The 19,734-nt window shown below is 45.9% G+C and overlaps 2 protein-coding genes across 2 annotated transcripts in view; both read left to right on the forward strand.

Moving 5' to 3' along the window:
- Positions 1 to 19,734, forward strand: part of FAM184B (family with sequence similarity 184 member B) — a 155,733-nt gene that overhangs the window by 60,781 nt on the left and 75,218 nt on the right. Inside the window, exons 2-5 of the mRNA XM_050791986.1 lie at positions 14,805 to 15,557; positions 16,620 to 16,755; positions 18,738 to 18,877; positions 19,424 to 19,630. Of these exons, the coding sequence (XP_050647943.1) occupies positions 14,805 to 15,557; positions 16,620 to 16,755; positions 18,738 to 18,877; positions 19,424 to 19,630 (1,236 nt within the window). The remainder of the gene's footprint in view (positions 1 to 14,804; positions 15,558 to 16,619; positions 16,756 to 18,737; positions 18,878 to 19,423; positions 19,631 to 19,734) is intronic.
- The window catches only part of QDPR (quinoid dihydropteridine reductase), a 213,523-nt gene continuing 203,098 nt past the window's right edge, over positions 9,310 to 19,734 (forward strand). Inside the window, exon 1 of the mRNA XM_050791985.1 lies at positions 9,310 to 9,313. The gene's annotated coding sequence lies outside the window, so the exon portion shown is untranslated. The remainder of the gene's footprint in view (positions 9,314 to 19,734) is intronic.

The raw sequence follows: 19,734 nt of genomic DNA on the forward strand, positions 1-19,734 counted from the left end.
ATGATAATTGAAGTGCATGTGCATCCTAGAAAAATTAGGAAATGTATAAAAACAAAAAGAAGAGAAATTGATCACCCATAATCTTACCATCTAAAGATAACCACGGTCACGTTTTGGCATACTCTTGGTCATGTTTTGGTGTATCCTTGACCTTTTCCTTTGTCGATACATATGCATGTGTATGTAAGAGTGTGTGTATGTGCATGTGTGTGATTTTGTTTGTTTGTTTGCCTCCCTCTTTTTAAAAAATTTCATTAGCTTCAGGGGTACAAGTGGTTTTTGATTACATGGATAAATTGTATAGTGGTGGCATGTGTGATTTTGAAACAAACCTGGAACAAGATTTTACCTTGTTTAAGAGAGTCTTGCTGCCCGGGATGTGATGACGTGCTACCTGAAGCTTCCATCCAGCAGACAGGGAACCACAGGGCACAAACAACAGAGGTCATGTGGTGGCAGCCACTCTACGCTTTCAGAAATGAGCTCTTGAATTCGACCTTGCATAAAGCTTTTCAGGGAATGAACATCACAGCAACAGTAAGAACATTTGGCAGTGTAAAGTGGGGGGCAAGCTTGCTCCCTGTCCTGCCTAGACATTTCTGGAATCATTTCCTCCAGACCACCCTTCCTAGGACTCCTCTATTGTATGTCCCTTTTCTCCCTGGCCTGGCAGACTGTCATGGACTGTATACAGACGCTACTGAGAGCATGAGTCAGAGACAAAAGATGGCTGTGGACCTGACCCAGTGTGGCACTTCCATTTCTGATGTTCAGGTTAAGTGAGAAGCATCTGACCCATAACCCATAAACTGAGAATTCAACCGAATTGTTAGCAAAACTACCTGCTGCTATACTCGAGGCCACATGCAGTCAGAGCACAGAAATTCAGCCATTGCTGGGAAGACAATTGGCAAAGGTGACCTGAGTATCATAAATGGATGTTTGGGTTTTGTGACGGTGTTATTTGGACAATAATATAGAACTTGAAGCATACTGTTTATTTGAGGATTTTGCAGAAGCTACAATAAATGAACTGGAAAATAGTTAAAGAAATTTTTCTCTGCTGCGAATAGTGGCAAAAGTAAAAATTCATTTAGAACAAGCATTCAAGATATTTAGATTTATCATGCTGTAGGGTTTACCTTGTAAAGTTGCTTGGTGAACAGGAAAGTGCTATGTAAAAATAATGGTAGCACACATTGTTATACCATTCATATGGAAAAACGGATATGCATGTCTATTTAGATCTGCACACAAAAGCTGCTGTCAGGATTTGAATATGTAAAATCGGCATCTAAACAGGTGAACTTGAAGAGCTGCTCTGTCTGCGTTAGAATTTTTGGAATTCCATTTGTATGCATGATTATAGGGTTTGATGCTCCTGCTTGGATTAATTCTCTCTCAAAATATTTCCTGTGAAAAGTGTTGATTTATTTGTATTGCTTTATTCATTAAAAAAATATCATTCACACATACACGTATCTATTAACCACGTTGGCCAAACAAGGGCACTTTCCAAAAAACTCTAAGCAAGTCATTTAAGATTTGAAATAAACGAGATGATCCCTTTCCAGACCCCCATCTTATGCAGTGAGGAGACTCCCTGGGAGACAGTCCAGGCCTGTGTTCTGTGTGAGGGTTGGACTGGGTCTGTAAATGGAGGGGATCTCATTAAGAACCTTCCTGGGAGCCCACCCTCATCTTTCAGCTGAGTCTCAGCCTAAATTGGTTTGGAGAACAGTTGGGTTTCAATTACTCAGAAGCTGATGTCTCACAGTTCAATGCCACGTGCAGCTAGGCGCCTAGCAACGGCTCTCCGATGAGCAATGATGAGGTTTTAATTAGCGTTTTGGATCTATCTAGAAATCCATTCCAAGCTCATTTGCTGGAAGGAGCCCAGCCTTGTTTGGGACCTGTTTGAGGCTGTTTTCTTAAAGGAAGGTTCGGCAACCACACGACCTCTGCTCTCCCCAGGCCTCTCAGCACCCGAATCCAGGGCTTCCTTCTGGCAGTTTAGTTAGTCCTCTTTTCTGACTTGGTCCCCAGAACACTGAAGCTCCGCTCTGTGTGCAGGGATCTGAGTCAAGAGCAGTGACCGTGGCCTTTTGGTGTCCTACAATCCCAGGAAACTCTGCTTCCCAGTAGAAGTGGGATAGCCATCCCCTCAGTCACGCAAGCTGCAAGCTGCAGAATCCTCTGCACTCTTCCCTCTCCCCCTCTCCACACCCAGCGAGTCACTGGCCCTGCCACTCCTCCTCAAGGACAGCTCTCTAGCCCAAACTCCCTCCCCTGGCCCCATCCTTAACTCTTCTTCCTGCCCGCATCGCATCCCGACTGCTCTCTGCAACGATTCCAGAGATGCAGTGTTATTCCCCCTAGCTCCCAAGAGGCCAAATCTCATGAGAGAAACCTCCTGCATGGAACACATACCACAGGTCTCCAAAGTATGCACCCATCTGGCTTTCAGATCTTAGGCCCATTGCAAGGGAATGTTAAAAATGCAGATCTCGGGACCTCCCCCAGACTCTCCACTTCAGGCTGTCTGGGGCAGGGCCTGGAAGTCTGCATGATCACCACGTGCTAGCAAACAGGACAAAGTCAGCACTCCCTAACATGGATGCTGGACTTGTGAGAGTCTGACCCCTGCCCACCTGTCCAGCATCGTGTTATGGTGCGCTCCTCTTCCCTGCCAATGCCCTTCGCCCCAGCTCTGCCCCGGAGGACGCCCATTGCACATCCTCACAGTCTACTCTATGTCATGCCTTTGCGCTTCTTCCTGCTCTTGGTACTTCCCTTACCAGTAGTTTCTTCCCCTTCCTGTCCACCTGGCTGACATTTGCTCACCTTTCCAAACCCAACTTGGGTATCCTCTGCACTCGGATGCCCTTTCTGCTAGGGCAAAGATAATTTTTATTCATTCAACAAATATTAGGGTCCTTTCCATGAGCCAGCCACTCTTTGGGGATCTGGTAGTGAACTCTGCAATCTTTTTCACCTGCATGTAATTTATATTTTAGAGAGAAAGATAAGCAAATGGAATTACTGGATCATATGAAATTCTATGTTTAATTTCTTTTTCTTTCTTTCTTTTTTTTTTTTTAGATGAAGTTTTGCTCTGTCACCAGGCTGGAGTGCAGTGGCTTGATCTCGGCTCACTGCAACCTCTGACTCCCTGGTTCAAGCGATTCTTCTGCCTCAGCCTCCGGAGCAGCTAGGACCACAGGGGTGTACCACCACGCCCAGCTAATTTTGCATTTTTAGTAGAGACAGGGTTTCACCATGTTGGCCGGGATGGTCTCGAACTCCTGACCTCATGATCTGCCCTCCTTGGCCTCCGAAAGTGCTGGGATTACAGATGTGAGCCACCGCGTCTGGCCCTATGTTTAATTTTTTGAGGAACCACTATACTGTTTTCCACAGTGGCTACACCATTTTACATTCCCACCAGCAATGTACAGGGGCTCCGATTTTTCCACATCCTCACTAACACTTCTCTTTTTGTGATGATAGCCGTTCTAATGAGCATGAAATGCTATCTCATTGTGGTTTTGAGCTGCATTTCCCTAATGATTAAAGATGTTGAGCATCCTTTCATGTGCTTATGTGTTGATTCTAAAATTTTCCACGTCAGCAATTGAAAGAAGGGAGTTGCTGTGAAATGAGATGAGGAATATTGTGGGAAGAGCAGGTATTAAAGGAAAAATCCAGAATTAAATTTGAGCTGCAGGTTCAATATCCAAGTAGAGATATTGGTAAGCAACAGAATACATGAGTCTGATGTTCAGGTGGCAAGTCCAGCCTGGTCATATAAATTTGGGAGTCATTAGCAAATAGAGAATGCATTCTATCATGGAATTGAGTGGTATCCCAAGGAAAATTTTGCAAAAGAATAGAAACAGTCTGAGGCTAATGCTCTGGGGCACTCCTATGTGAAGGTTGGGAGGTGAGGAGGATGTAACTAGCCAAAGAGATGAGAAGGAGTGGTCAGCAGTCAGTAGGAGTATGTTGTATTGTGGAAGCCAAGTGAAGACAATGTTTCGAGAAGAGGGAGTGATTCATTAGCTCTAATGCTGCTGAAAAGTTGAACAGATGAAGACTGAGAACTGGCTATTGTTTTAGTAATGTGGAGATCACTAGTGACTCTGATGAGCTGTTTGAGTGGATTAGTTGGTGTAAAAGCCTGATTGGAGATAATTCAAGAGGAATAGGGAAGTTGAGAAATTAGTAACAATGGTTATAAAGAGTATTTGAGGAGTTTGCTATAAAGGGGTGTAGAAAAGGCCAGGCGCGGTGGTTCATGCCTGTAATCCCAGTACTTTGGGAGGCTGAGGCGGGCAGATCATGAGGTCAGGAGATCGAGACCATCCTGGCTAACATTGTGAAACCCTATTTCTACTAAAAATACAAAAAATTAGCCGGGTGTGGTGGCGAGCGCCTATAGTCCCAGCTACTCAGGAGGCTGAGGCAGGAGAATGGCGTGAACCCGGGAGGTGGAGCTTGCAGTGAGCCAAGACTGCACCACTACACTCCAGCCTGGGCAACAGAGCAAGACTTCGTCTCAAAGAAAAGGTGGGGGGGTGTAGAAAAATGGAGAATGTGGGGTTAAAATAAAGATTTTTGTTCATGATAAAAATTACAGCACATTTATGTGTTGATGGGAGTGATCCACTAATGGTAATGAAGGAGAAAAGGGTGGGGGGTTACTGGAGCAATGTGATCCTTTTCTCACCTGTGTCTTTCTCTGCCCGCCGCAGACTTCTAGCAAAGTACTTGAAATACCTCTAGACAGTAGTCCCTTTTTTTCTGTGTTTTTGCTTTCCAAGGTTTTAGTTACCCAAGGTGAACCAAGGAAGGCCTGAAAATATTAAATGGAAAATTCCAGAAATAAACAATTCATAAGTTTTAAATTGTTTGTTGTTGTGAGTAGCATGATTAAATCTTGTGCCATCCTCCTCTGTCCCTCCTGGGATGTGAATCATCCCCTTGTCCAGAGTATCAGTGCTGTAGTCCCTACCTGCCCATTAGTCACTAGTAGCTGTCTCGATCATCAGATCAACTGTCGCAGTGCTTGTTTTCAAGTAAGTAAGCCTTATTTTTACCCCATAATGGCCCCAAAGCTCAAGAGCAGTGATGCTAGCACATTGTTATAGTTGTTCTATTTTATTACTAGTGATTGCTGTTAACCTCTTATTGTGCCTAATTTATAAATTAAGCCTTATCACAAGTATGTACATATGTATAGGAAAAAACATAGTGTCTATAGGGGTTGTACTATCCAAGCTTTCAGACATCCAATGGGCATCTTGGAAGGTGTCCCCCTCAGACAAGAGACGACTGCTGTACATACAAATTGGCTTTCTTTTCTATATCACTTTGTGTATTAGGCAGATGTTCCTGCAATAATGTTTTGTAACAAACAACTCTAAATCTCAATGGCTACAGCAGTGAGTTATTTCCTGCTCAGCTTCACTGCTGTTCAGCTGCTTTCAGCTGGGTTTGGCTGAGCCACTTGCATTCCACACTCTGGAGTGGGGTCCAGCCTGCTCCATGTCTCTCATTCTGGGACCCATGGGTACCCAGCACAGGCTTTTCTTGTAGCAAGTGGTAGAAGCGCAAGAGGGCAAGCCACAGCACATAAACATATCAAAAGCCTTTGCTTGCAACAAGTCCACTCGCATTCCCTTGGCCAAAGCAAGTCACACAGCCAGGTTCAACATCAATAGGGAAGACAAATAAATGCCATCCACAGACCATTGCAAGGAAGGGGAAAGAAAGGGGGAAGATTATTATATGGACAAATAATATAGTCTGCCACACTCTACTACTCTATAAGTCCCTCAACAGTATGGTCTTATTTGTTCCTTTTTTCCAATGCCGAGTATCATGCTAGGCATATAGGAAATGCTGCGAAACCATTGAGTAAAACCATATTACCAGCTTTTTTTTCTAAACAAGGTATGATTCTACTCTTTCAACTTTGGACCCAGAAGGATTTGGATTTGAATCCCAGCACTCTCACTTTTTAGTTCAATGACTTCTGGCAGTAATACCGATAATAGTAAAAATCATAACTAATGACATTTCTTAAGTGCTTAAGAAAGGTTAAGTGCTTAAGAGTGCTGTGAAGCATTTTTGGTTCATAATGTCATTTAATCTCCAAACAAAACTCTCCCCATGTCATGGATAAGGTAACGGAGACTCAGGTTCAGTAACTTACTGAAGGCCACACAGCTAGAAAAAGGTGGAGTTCTATTATATTACCCCTACATATGAAGTTAGCCTCCTCTGTAAAATCAGGCTAAGCATAAACACATTCACTTCGTAGAATTGTTATTAGGTCAGTTTAAAAGTAATCACGGTTTTCGCCATTACTTTTTGTGACTACCACGATTACTTGTGCACCAACCTAAATAGATTAATTGAAAAGACACATGTAAATTATCTGGCCCAGTGAATGTCATACTCTGGGCCCTCAACAGATATTATGTCCTTTTTTTTCATTTTCATTTCAATTCTGATTCCTGCTGCCCAACTTGATGAAAACTTTCATCAGGATCTGATGTTCAAAAGCCGTTAATTAGAGCCTTGTTAAACCTACAACACTCAGCCTCTACGACCCTAACAAGCCTCTGCTGAAATCTCTGAAGTAAACGCATCAGCAGTGGATTTCTAAAACTCTTAGGAAGTCGTTTTGACTTGCTCAGAATTTCTCTTGGCTGCTCAATTATTTATGTGCCTTGATGGATTCTGAAGTCAGCCTCCCCCGTAGGAGGTGGGTTTATATATGAGGCCTGGAACAGTCTGATGTTCCAGTCTAGAAAGTGGTGAGTGAAAGCAAGCAAGCAGATGGCAGAAGATTTGCCAAGCGACCTGTGAGGCATGAAGCCCAGGAGAAGAGCAGGCCGCTCAAAATCTGCTCAATGATTTCAAACGCTCAGAACAAGCTGGAGGAGATTGTGTCTCTAAAACATGGGACCTTTCCTTTGGAGGAGATGGGGTGAGAGAAGAGGGAAGGAAGAAATGTTTAATAAGTACTACTACGTGCCAGACACCTAAGATATATAATCCTATTTGATCCTCACAAAAACCGGGCCTGGATTCTCTCTATTTTACCGGCAAGAAAACTGAGGATCAGAGAGGTGAAATAACTTTAGCACATTTTAAAAGATAAGTTGTGGGCAGGGTGCGGTGCCTCACGCTGGTAATCCCAGCACTTTGGGAGGCCAAGGCAGGTAGATCACCTGAGGTCAGGAGTTCGAGACCAGCCTGGCCAACATGGTGAAACCCCATCTTTACTAAAAATACAAAAAACTAGCCAGGTATGGTGGCATGCACCTGTAGTCCCAGCTACTCAGGAGACTGAGGCAGGAGACTCGCTTGGACCCAGGAAGCAGAGGTCGCAGTGAAGAGCCACTGCACTTCAGCCTGGAAGACAGAGGGAGAAAATAAGATAAAATAAAATAAAATAAAATAAAAGGTAAACTCTGGTGTTGAGAATGCCAAAAATGCAAGGCTAAAGATGAGCTGAGCAGGGGATTCGAAGATGTCAACAAGAATGTAATTGAAATGATTGACCATGAGGGACAGGCTAAAAAAGGACAGATGTTGAGATGAAAAGAGACCGTCAACCTGGGAGAGGGCTGGGCGCGGTGACTCACACCTATAATCCCAGCACTGTCAGAGGCTGAGGCGGGCACATCACTTGAGCCTAGAAGTTCGAGACAAACCTGGGCAACATAATGAGACCCTGTCTCTAAAAAATAAAATGAAATAATAATCCAGGCATGGTGGTATGCACCTGTAATCCCAGGTACTCAGGAGGCTGAGGTAGGAGGATCACTTGAGCCCGGGAGGTCAAGGCTGCAGTGAGCCATAATGACACCACTGCACTGCAGTCTGGGACATAGAGAGATACCCTGTCTGTCAAAAAACAAACAAACAAACAAACAAAAACCTAGAAGAGGAAAAAGGGTCAAGCTCAGAGAACAGGTATAGAATGAGGGGAAGGGAGTGGAGAGGGTGGAAAAAAGAGAGGATGTGGTAAGAGTAAGCACATGTCCCGGGGAGCAGTCCCAGGAGTGCCCTTGCATGGTCAGTCGTGAACACTTGCACACGTCCCCACATTGCACAGGAAGACACACTGGATGCTTGCAGGCATTCTCAACATTCTTTGAGCTAGTTTTATGACACAAGATGGCAGGTATCTTGTCCTCCTTCCTCTTTCATCTCTTCCTGAGGCTCCTGTATTAATTGTGAAGATGAGTTTTTTAAGGCCATTGGAATTTTATTATTTTATTATTGGAATTTTATTAGTTGCATTTATAAGCAAAAAAGCAGACTTCAGGCTTACTGGCAGAGATGGAAAAAAGAGTAAAGAAAATGTTGCTTATTAACAGTGAAATGAGAAACATGTCGATAATCTCCCACAGAAATGACTGAATGGCTCTCAGGAGGAGGCAGAGAAATAAATTATAGCTTACACAATGGCACATGAAGCAGCCAAAAATTAAAATGTGATATCTCTTTTTTTTTTAACTGACAAGTAAAAATTACATACATTTATGGTTTCCAGCATGATGTTTTGATGTATACATATGTGATGGAGTGGCTAAATCAGGCTATTTAACATATGCATGACCTCACATGCTTATCATTTTTTGTGATGAGAACACTTAAAATCTGCTCTCTTAGCAATTTTCAAATATACAGTGTATTGTTATTAACTGCAGTCACTGTGCTACATGATAGATCTCTTGAACTTGTTCCTTTAACTGAAATTTTGTGTCTTTTGACCACATTAATTTCATTTTTTTGTTTGTTTTTGTTTTTTGAGACAGAGTGTCACTCTGTCACCTAGGTTGGAGTGACAGTGGCATGGTCTTGGCTCACTGCAACCTCCACCTCCCAGGTTCCAGTGATTCTCCTGCCTCAGCCTCCCAAGTAGCTGAGGTTACAGGTGCGCAGCACCATGCACAGCTAATTTTTTAATTTTTAATGGAGACGGGGTTTCACCATGTTGGCCAGGCTGGTCTCAAACTCCTGACCTCAAGCAATCTGCCCACCTTGGCCTCTCAAAGTGCTGGGATTACAGGCATGAGCCACTGCACCTGGCCCCAACACTAATTTCCTTAGTGCTTACAGAAATAGCATGGTCTCCAAAATCTATTACGAAGTTTAAAAAAATCAAGGTGCAGATGAATGTGTATGTGTATAAAAGACGGTGAAAATATGTGATATGGAGTATATAACATAACATTCTTTTTTATGCACACATTATCCCTGAAAGGATATATGAGTAACCTGGGCAGGGGGGTGAGGGGAAGGGGAGGTAAGGAGCCATTTACCAGATTTCAGCCTAACAGAACAGTTCGGGCAGATCCTTGGTGTCCACAAGGGATACCACATTTTGTTGGATTTGGGGACTTTGGTTGCCAGACACTGTGGCTCCATGTAAATATGCCAAAGTGCCCTTAGACATTGTGAGCCCACCGTGTGGTACCCTCTCTGCTACCCCCACCCTGAATCTGATTTTGTGTTAATTTTGGGTGGGCACCTTGGAAGCTTGCCCCTAGATTTCCTCCAGATTCCATCCCATGCATGTTTCCTTTTAGCTGATTTTGCTTTGTACCTTTCACTGTCATAAATCGTAGCCCTGAGCATGGCTATATACTGAGTCCTCCGAGTCCTCTAATGAATGGTTAAACCTGGAGCTAGTCTCAGGAACCCCGAACAGATACTAATCGATGCTGTTACAGATAAATGCCAAGATGTCAGAGGCTCAGCACGGTAGTTATTGATGTAAAGATCGATGACAGTGTTCCTGAGGGAGTAGGTGGCCTTCTCCCTGGTCCTTCAGGGCTCGGATGCCTTCCATCTCGAACTCTGCCTTCCTCTAAGGCCTCTGACTCCTAATTAAGTTTGCAGATGAAGAAAGAAACTGTGGAAAGAATATGAGCCCTTCTTAATTTCCCCACATTGGCCCCAGGATGACACACATCACCCCATCTACCCAATCCATTGGCAATCACCAGGCATGGGACCTCACCTAAATGCAAGGAGCTAGGAAATGGGGCCTCTGCTCAGTGGCTGCTCTGCAGTAGCTCTTCGCGTGGAAGGAAAGCGTGGATCCTTGATGACTTACAGTAGCCCCACAGCAGATACTTACTATGAACCAACTGTATACTCAACTTTATACCAAGTGCTATTGAGCAGCCCAAATAAGTGATATTGTTCTTGTCCATGTGCAGCTTGACATGGAAAAGGGGATTGGTCACCCCAAGGATGAGGAGGCAAGGCCCACTTTTTTCTGGGAAGTCTTCTTTCCTCCCAGACCGCTTCCTCTGTGTTTCCATAGTAACTGGTGATGAATCCTCTCCTAGCACTCATCGCAGTGCATTGAAACTTTCCACTTTCTTGTTTGACTCTCCTACTGAATTGTAATATTTCTGAAGTTGCAAATTCAGTTGTTTTATTGGCCAGCATGTAACCCCAGTGTCCAGCACAGATCCTGCCACAGCTGAGATGTGCAGTGAATCCACGAATGAATAAATGACTGAGATGGTGAGATGCAGTGTGGCACCAGGCGCGAAACGTTACTCAAACCTTCTTATCTCTGGGACTTTGCAAAAGTTACTGAACTTCTCCGAATCTCAATTGCTCAGAAAAATACCAAATTTCAGGGTTGCCATGAGGATCCTCTGAGATTAGGAATGTGTATATAGCACCTATCCCTGTGCTAGGCATATAGTAAATTTGATTAAAATGGTATTTGCTGTTAACATAAATTATAGCCAATGGGAAACCAATTTCAGCTTCCAGATATATTCTTGGTTGGAAGTCACTAGGAGGTCACAGAAATTAACAAAAGTGGCCAAATCCTGTGCACAAAGTGATGAGACGGAGGAGTTTTGGAGACAGCACTTCATTTCATTGTGGGATCTTCCTAAAAGGACAAGGGGACTTCCTTCTCCTGTCCGTGACAGAGTGTTGGATTCATGGTTCTCAAAGTAGTGCTTATTCTCCCAGGGCTTCACAAGATGTCAAACTCATCTCACACCTTGAGTTACATTCTTCAAGATAGAGTTCTGACTCCTTTATTCACTCATTCGCATGGTAATTTTTAGAGTGTCCACTTGAGCCAGGCACTGGGGACGGAGAGTAATGAACAAGGAAGACCAAGCTTCTCTCTCCTGGAGCGTACATTCTGGTGAGGAAGACAGACAAAAAACAGATAACTGTATCAGACAGAGACAAGGAAAAATAAGATCTTAGGCTGTGTCCTGGATATATATACACTCTTTCTTCAAGATCTGCAGCCTCCAGGTAAACCGTTGTTAAACCTATTACACATGTCACCTCTAGTGGTGCCATCTGGCCTTCAATGATGATTTTATAATTAACGCACACATGCACAGACACACAGGCACACAGTGACACCCAAAACTTCCTCTCATATACTATTCCCAATTGGTCTATTTTCTATTTCACGATTATCTAAGCCTCTAGTTTTTGATTTTCTTTTTTAAAGCCATGCAAAGCTTTTTTTTTTTTTTTCCTAAACTCTATGCTAGGAAAGCCTGAGTATGAAAGCTCTTCCCTGGTTGATGGGGGGCCCCCACTTGCTCAGCCTCCCCCAGGCTCCCTGATGTTGCCCTGACTTCATCAGAGAACTCAAGACTACAAGGAGTGCAGTTTGAAAACCGTGGGTGAATCAGTGGTAGAAATCTGGCAATGAAGTTAGAGTCTAGTTCAATCGACAGCCTCATGGATAAGGAAAAACCAGCAACCCACAAAGGCTAAAAGTAAATCTGTGTGAAAGGGGGTGGTGGAGAGTCTTCAGGAAAACTGTTCTGATTGTAAATGCCCCAGGGAGCCAGTGTCGTGTTTGGCATCTGACTCTACGGCGTCTGCACCAGCCCAGCTTCTCTTGCATTGTTCTCAGTGAGGACATCTCATGTGGGGTTCACCTTGCCCTGGACTTCTCAGTCTTTGACCCCCTTATCTCCAGTGATCTTTTCCTCTACTTGGCCTCAGTCACACGCTCCCTTTGCCATGTGGCCTTGTTATCACCAAAAAACTGCTTCTGCTCCATCTTTTCAGCATGTTGGCTCTTGAAAATACCTTGTCTTCTCTTTCTGTCACACCCACCAAATAAAACTCCAACTCCAGATAACCCATCCATCCTTCCTGTCCTTCTTTGAACTCATTCAGATGAACCTGACTAAGGAAAATCTCACAGTATAGCAGAGAGAACCGTAACTCAACACAGCCTCTGATGCCACATGGTAACGTAGACCACTGGCTTCCCCATCCTGAAAATGAATTCACAACTTCTCACACCTCACACCTCTATGCTTTCTTCCTGTCCTCCAGCTCAGCTCACTGTTAGTGACCTTGTCTCATTCCACTGAGAACGTAGAATTAGCCACCTTCTCATGTCTACAAGGTGAGAGCTCCCTCATTCACCTGTCCCAAGTGCCACACACCTGTCTCCACCTCTTCCTTCCATCCTATCCCCATGAGGATGTGTTCTCATGGCTCTTAAAACCAGTCTCTGTGGTACCCTTCTCAGGGATTTTGGCCCTTTATTATCTACTGTTATTCCTGGGGCTTCAACTTCTGTTTGTTTTGGTTTTGAAACAGGGTCTCACTCTGTCACCCAGGCTGGAGTGCAGTGGCATGATCACAGCTCACTGTAGCCTTAATCCCCCTGGCCCAAGTGATCCTCCCACCTCAGCCTCCCAAGTAACTGAGACCACAGGCATGTGCCACCATGCCCCCCTCCTCCTCCTCCTCCTCCTCCTCCTCCTCCTCCTCCTCCTCCTCCTCCTCCTCCTCCTCCTCCTCCTCCTCCTCCTCCTTCTTCTTCTTCTTCTTCTTCTTCTTCTTCTTCTTCTTCTTCTTCTTCTTCTTCTTCTTCTTCTTCTTCTTCTTCTTCTTCTTCGACCGTGTCTTGCTCTATCGCCCAGGCTGGAGTGCAGTGGCGCAATCTCTACTCACTGCAACCTCTACCTCCCGGGTTCAAGTGATTCCCTCAGCCTCCCCAGTAGCTGGGAGTACAGGCGCCCGCCCCATGCCCAGCTAATTTTTGTAGTTTTAGTAGAGACGGGGTTTCATCATATTGGCCAGGCTGGTCTCAAACTCCTGATCATGTGATCCACTGCCTCGGCCTCCCAAAGTGCTGGGATTACAGGCGTGAGCCACTGCGCCCAGCTTTTTTTTTTTTTTTTTTTTTTTTTTTTTTTTGTAGAGACAGGGTCTCCCTATGTTGCCCAGGCTGGTCTCAAAATCTTATGCTCAAGTAATCCTCCTGCCTCAGCCTCCCAAAGTACTGGGATTACAGGCAGGAGCCACTGTGCCTGGCTTCAACTTCTGGATTCTCCCTGGGGTCATTCCCATCATCCTACAGATATGTTCTGGACTCTCTCATCAAGCAAACAGTAACAAAACTCTTCCAACTCCACCCGCTTCATCTGTAGCTCAGGCTCCCTCCTCTGAGCGCCAGACATTTATCTCTGTGTGTGCCTTGGTGCCGTCTCCACTAGTACGTCCGGAGGCACATCAAACTTACTACGTCCAAATTAGACTTCTCGATTTTCTTCTCCTTACCTGTTCTACCTACAGTTTTTTCCATTTCAGAAAACACCAATCTGTGGCTCAGGTCAACATCCTAGGAGTCATTCTTGATTCCTGGGCTTCTCACTGTGCTCCTGTCTTCCTTCATTCAGTTCTTCACACAGCAAAGAAAGCATTCTTTTTTTTCTTTTGTGTCAAAAGTGGAAGAACAGACATCCTTGTCTTCTTCCTGATCCTACGAGGAACGCATTTAGTCTTACACCATTGAGTACGGTGTTAACTGGGGACTTTTCCTAGATGCGCCTTATGAGGCTGAGAAGAGTCCCTTCTGTGCCTTGCTTGTTGAGTAAGTTTTTTATCACGCAAAGATGTTGAATTTTGTCAAATATTTTTTTTCTGTGTCTATTGAGACAATCCTGTGGTTTTTGTCCTTTACTCTTGATGTGGGGTATTACATTAGCTGCTTTTCAAGTTATACTGGCCTTTTAATATATCACTCTGTCCAGTTTTTTTGTTTGTTTGTTTTCTTTTTTTGAGATGGAGTTTCATTCTTTTTGCCCTGGCTGGAGTGCAATGGCGTGATCTCGGCTTGCTGCAACCTCCGCCTCCTGGGTTCAAGTTATTCTCCTGCCTCAGCCTCCCAAGTAGCTGGGATTACAGGTGCACGCCACCACACTCAGCTAATTTTTGTACTTTTAGTAGAGACCAGATCGCCCTGTTGACTAGGCTGGCCTCGAACTCCTGACCTCAGGTGATCTGCCTGTCTCTGCATCTCAAAGTGCTGGGATTACAGCCATGAGCCACTGTGCCTGGCCTCTGTCCAGTTTTCTAAGTGTTATGTTCGGGGGTTTGCATTCCAAAGTGTTCCTTCTGAACAAATGAGATGACATCACTTCTCTGCTTTAAAACTCTTCCGTGGATTCCCACCGTACTGCAGAGGTCCCCTTTGGAATTCGGCCAAAGCTGCCCTCTTTGGGGCCTTTGTGCAACGTCACCCCTTTGCTCTGCTCCCAGCCCAACTCCTTCCCTGTCGCACTTTCCAGCACTTTCCAGCTCTCTCACTGGCTTCTCCTGGGAACAGTTTCTAATAAATCCCCTCCACGCACATCCTCTTCTCAGGTGCCTCTTGTTCAGATCAACCGCCATGCAGGAGAAGCATCTCTGGTCTCCTCAGCCCTCCCACACCCCAGCCCCCTCGCCCTAACTGGGCTCTGTTGATTTTCCTGCAGGTGATTTATGCCCTGAACACCCGCCAGGATGAGGCTGAGGCCAGCATGGAGGCGCTGCGGGAAGCGCACCAGGAGGAGCTCCAGAATGCGGTGGCAGAGACCAAGGCCAGGCTCCTGCAGGAACAGGGCTGCGCAGAGGAGGAGGCGCTTCTCCAGCGCATCCAGGCCCTGGAGAGCGCCCTGGAACTGCAGAAGAGGCTGACGCAGGAGGCGCTGGCTGAGTCGGCCTCCTGCAGGCTGGAGACCAAGGAGAGAGAGCTGAGGGTGGAGGCGGAGCACGCCGAGCGGGTCCTCACGCTCTCCAGGGAAATGCTGGAGCTCAAGGCTGACTACGAGAGGAGGCTCCAGCACCTGACGAGCCACGAGGCTCCCCCGCGGGGCCGGCCGCCCCAGGAGAGCCCTGATACCAAGTCAGAGCCAGGCCAGGGCCCGGAGATGCAGGAGGTCCTGCTAGAGGTGCAGCGGCTGCGAGTAGAGAACCAGCAGCTCAGCAAGGACTACGCCCGCAAGGCCGAGGAGCTGCAGGCCACCTACGAGCGGGAAAACGAGGCCATCCGGCAGGCCATGCAGCAGTCGGTGAGCCAGGCTCTGTGGCAGTGGCAGGAGAAAGAGTCGGACCTCCGCAAGAACTTCCAGGTCCAGGAGTCGGCCCTGCAGGCTCAGGTCCGGAAGCTGGAAGGAGACCTGGAGCACAGAGGCCGCAAGATAAGTGACCTGAAGAAGTACGCCCAGAAGCTGAAGGAGAGGATTCAGGTAAAGCAGCATCTCTTCTTACAACCCCTAAGGGGATAAATCAGCAGGGCTGCTTATTGTGAACCTGCTACAGGTCAGGCAATGTGCTCAACACTTGCTTTCTAAGGAGGTGAGCCCTATTATCTCCATTGAATTCAACTACGTTCGTTCCACACACAAAAAAATAGATATATATTCGTTTGTTTGTGTATTTTTGAGACGGAGCCTCACTCTGTCTCCCAGGCAGGAGTGCAGTGGCGTGATCTCAGCTCACTGCAACCTCCACCTCCCAGGTTCAAGCAATTCTCCTGCCTCAGCCTCCCTAGTAGCTGGGAATACAGGCGCCCACCACCAACCCAGCTAATTTTTGTATTTTTAGTACAGGCGGGGTCTCGCCATGTTGGCCAGACTGGTCTCCAACTCCTGACCTCAGGTGATCCACCTGCCTCAGCCTCCCAAAGTGCTGGGATTACAGGTTTGAGCCACTGCGCCCCGCCTACAGATATTTATTGAACACTGACTATCTGCCAGGCCCAGGACTATGGGCAAGGGACACATAGTGAGTTAGACTTGGTCCCTAACATTGGAGAACTTGGAAACCTACAGTCTATAGATGAGAAGCTAAGACCGAAATTGAGAGGCTTAAGGACTAGCCTTATTGGCACATGGCTAATAAGTGTCTGAACTCAGGTCAGCCTGATTCTATAAACCCCTGTTCGTTTCACAGCAACCTGCCTGCCCTAAAATCCCCAGGACTTTGTGTTTATAGAAAGCAGGATCATTGATGATTCAGTTATGTGAGCCCCACAAAAGCACAGAGCCCCATCTCTAAAAGTAGAAGCAGTTAACATTTCTAACATTCCCTGAGCATTTTTTTTTAACCACTTTATCTCATTTAATCCTCACTAAAGGAAGACCAGAGGATGAGGAGGGATTTGATGAGCCCTGGGTCACTGAATTCCACAGACTCAGGGCTTCTGCTGTGCAATACCCGCCTTTCAGGTCTGATGGCTATTCTATGTACACAGGATGTCTCTATACAGAGCTATAACCAGAGAAATGGGACCCTTGCTGTCTGTTTAGGACCTGGATGTGCAGCTTAAGGAGGCTCGACAGGAGAATTCGGAGTTGAAAGGCACTGCAAAAAAACTTGGGGAGAAGCTGGCTGTTGCCAAAGACAGAATGATGCTGCAGGAGTGTCGTGGGACCCAGAAGACAGGTGAGATGCCCTGGAATGATTTCCTTAAAAGACCCAAGGTTATCTGCCAGCTTGGTCTGGTGCTACTGGCAGCCTTACGCCTGCTAAGGGAGCAGAGAGGAGGGGCAGGGCTGCTTGATCTGACCCATCTGGTGGGTGAGACCAATCTCTGCAGGGTACAGGTGAGCTGATACCTACAGCTGCCTCACCTGGATCTGGCTCATGTTGGACATCTAAAAGGTATGATGTGAAAGGACCCCTTGCCCCCAAAAATTTCCCCACCAGGCTCACCACAGTGCCTGAAATTCTTAGCACTGACTCCCTTCACCCCCTACCACTTACACAATGCTTTATGCTTTTAATATCCTTTAACACAATTATGCTATTGAGTCTTTCCAATAATTTTGTGATAAGTATTGTCCATCTGGTTGGGCAGATTGATGGTGGCTCATGCCTGTAATCCCAACACTTTAGGAGGCTGAGGAGGGAGGGCCACTTGAGCCCAGGACTTTGAGACCGGCCTGGGCAACATAGTGAGACTCTGTCTCTATGAAAAAATAAAAATTAAAAAATTAAATACAGGCCAGGCCTGGTGGCTCATGCCTGTAATCCCAGCACTTTGGGAGGCTAAGGCAGGTGGATAACCTGAGGTCAGGAGTTCAAGACCAGCCTGGCAAACATGGTGAAACCCTGTCTCTACTAAAAATGCAAGAAAATTAGCCAAGCGTGGTGACAGGTGCCTGTAATCCCAGCTACTTGGGAGGCTGAGGCAGGAGACTCGCTTGAGCCCTGGATGCAGAGGTTGCAGTGAGCCGCAACTGGGCCGTTGTACTCCAGCCTGGGCAATAACAACAAAACTCGAAAGAAAGAAAGAAAAGAAAGAAAAGAAAGAGAGAGAGAGAGAGAGAGGAAGGGAGGAAGGAGGGAGAGGAGGGAAGGAGGGAAGGAGGGAGGGGGAGAGGGAGGGAGGGAGGGGGGGGGGGGGGGGAGGGAGGGAGGGAAGGAAGGAAGGAAGGAAATGAAATACAAAGTATTGTCTTGAAATTTGGGGCTCAAGTGATCCTCCCACCTTGGCCTCCCAAAGCGTTAGGATTACAGGTGTTAGCCACCACACTCCAGCCCAAAAAGTATTGCCAATCTTTCATGTTACAGATGAAGAAATAAGACCAAGAAAGGATAAGTGGCTGGCTCAAGGTCAGCCAACTGGTTGGTGATAGAGCTCTTGCTTGTGTCCAAAAATACATGATTCTAAGTGCCTTCCCCTAGGCCCCTCAACAGAAAGCTCCTGACAGTGGGACATAGTGTCAAAGGCACAAAACCTGGGAGCTGCCTTCAGGGAGCTCATGGGTCTGTACCTTACAGCCCACAGCATGCTTTGGTATCATAGACACGACCCAGGCAGCAGACGAATAACGTGCATGGGAAAGAAGCCACCATGGGAAAGAAAGGTGCAGAGAAGGAGAGGTACTAGTTCTGGAGAAACCAGGAAGGTGCAGAGAAGGAGAGGTACTGGTTCTGGAGGAACCAGAAAGGTGCAGAGAAGGAGAGGTACTGGTTCTGGAGAAACCAGAAAGGTGTTGTGGGTTTCGAGCAGAGGTCTCAAAAGTGGTACATGAGTACTTTAGAGAATATGGGAGGAAAACTTAGTCATTCTGCTTATATTAAATATTTTTTTTGTTTCATCCTTTAAATTCCTATTAAAAGAACGGATATTTGGAACATGCTCAATTTTTTTAACCTATGGAAACTGCAGTCAAAAAGATTTGAAGATTATGTAGGAAGGGAAAGCAGGGCAGCTATTTAAGCTCACGAGGCTTCTTGAGAAGAGATGAGAATTGCTACCTTGACCATGCTTGGGGACCAGCAGACCACAGGGCAGGAATTACACAGGGGGTATCGGACAAAGTGGTTGAAAAGCGGAATGGGGGCCTGACAGCAGAAAGCCTTGAACCAGAGGCTGCGGCCAAGAGCATCCCAAATAATGCTGAAATGTATGCTTGCAGATGCCAGGAAGACTGAGCTAGTTTCAGAGAACAAAGTCCTGGGGGAAGAGAATGACTTGGAAGCCGGCAATCTTCATCCTCAGCATGATCAAAGCTGTCTCAAGGAGTGCCCTTGCATGAAAGGAGGCACAGATATGCAGGTAGTGTCTGACCCAGCCCTGGGAATGGACAATGCACAGAGAGCTTTGCTATCTATCATAAGCATCAGGTAGAGGCCAGTTCCCAAACATAGTGGATCCACTTGGAATCAGCAGACCCCGTAGTTCCTAGAGTAGAATTCCAGCCAACTTACTGCCTACTCCATGCCATTGGAAACCAGGAGACTGAGAATGTAGCAGAATCCTCCCAATGCTATGTCATCGGCTTCTGGGAAACTGGAAACTGGCTTAGGATCTCATTGCATGTCCCCAGTCAAAACAAGCAGAGCATTATTTAAAATCTACCATAATATGGGCTGAAATATCCAATCTCATGATAATAGATACACCATTCCAAAAAGCCCTTTTCCAGTGGTGGAGACTCTTCCTAACATCAAATATATAGTCTTGTAAAATTGATTGCACCTTGTGCTACGTGCTGTAAAAAATGAAGTATAAACCTTGTAAAAGTTGTATGAAAGGGAAATCGTGATTCCCTGCTCCTCATCCCTCCCCAGTGGTTTTACAGGGTCCTTTTTCTTTTTATAGATCAAGAAAGAGGCAAGTGCTGAGACAGAATATATGAAGCAACAGTATGAAGAAGACCTTCGTAAAATCAAACATCAGACAGAAGAGGAGAAGAAACATCTCAAAGACCAGCTAGTGAAGCGACTGGAAGACTTGGTAAAGAAGCACACCGTGGAAATCAAATCCGTTCGCTCATCTGTGGAGGCCGAAAGAAAGAAACTGCAGAAGGTGAGACCTACTTCCATAGAGACTGTTCTGGTTCTTTTTTCTTTCTCCCACCTCCTTTCTTCCCTTTTTTGTTCCTTCTTTTCTTCCTCGAACATTTACCGAGC

Source organism: Macaca thibetana, chromosome 5, assembly GCF_024542745.1.
Source record: "Macaca thibetana thibetana isolate TM-01 chromosome 5, ASM2454274v1, whole genome shotgun sequence".
NCBI classification, from domain to species: domain Eukaryota; kingdom Metazoa; phylum Chordata; class Mammalia; order Primates; family Cercopithecidae; genus Macaca; species Macaca thibetana.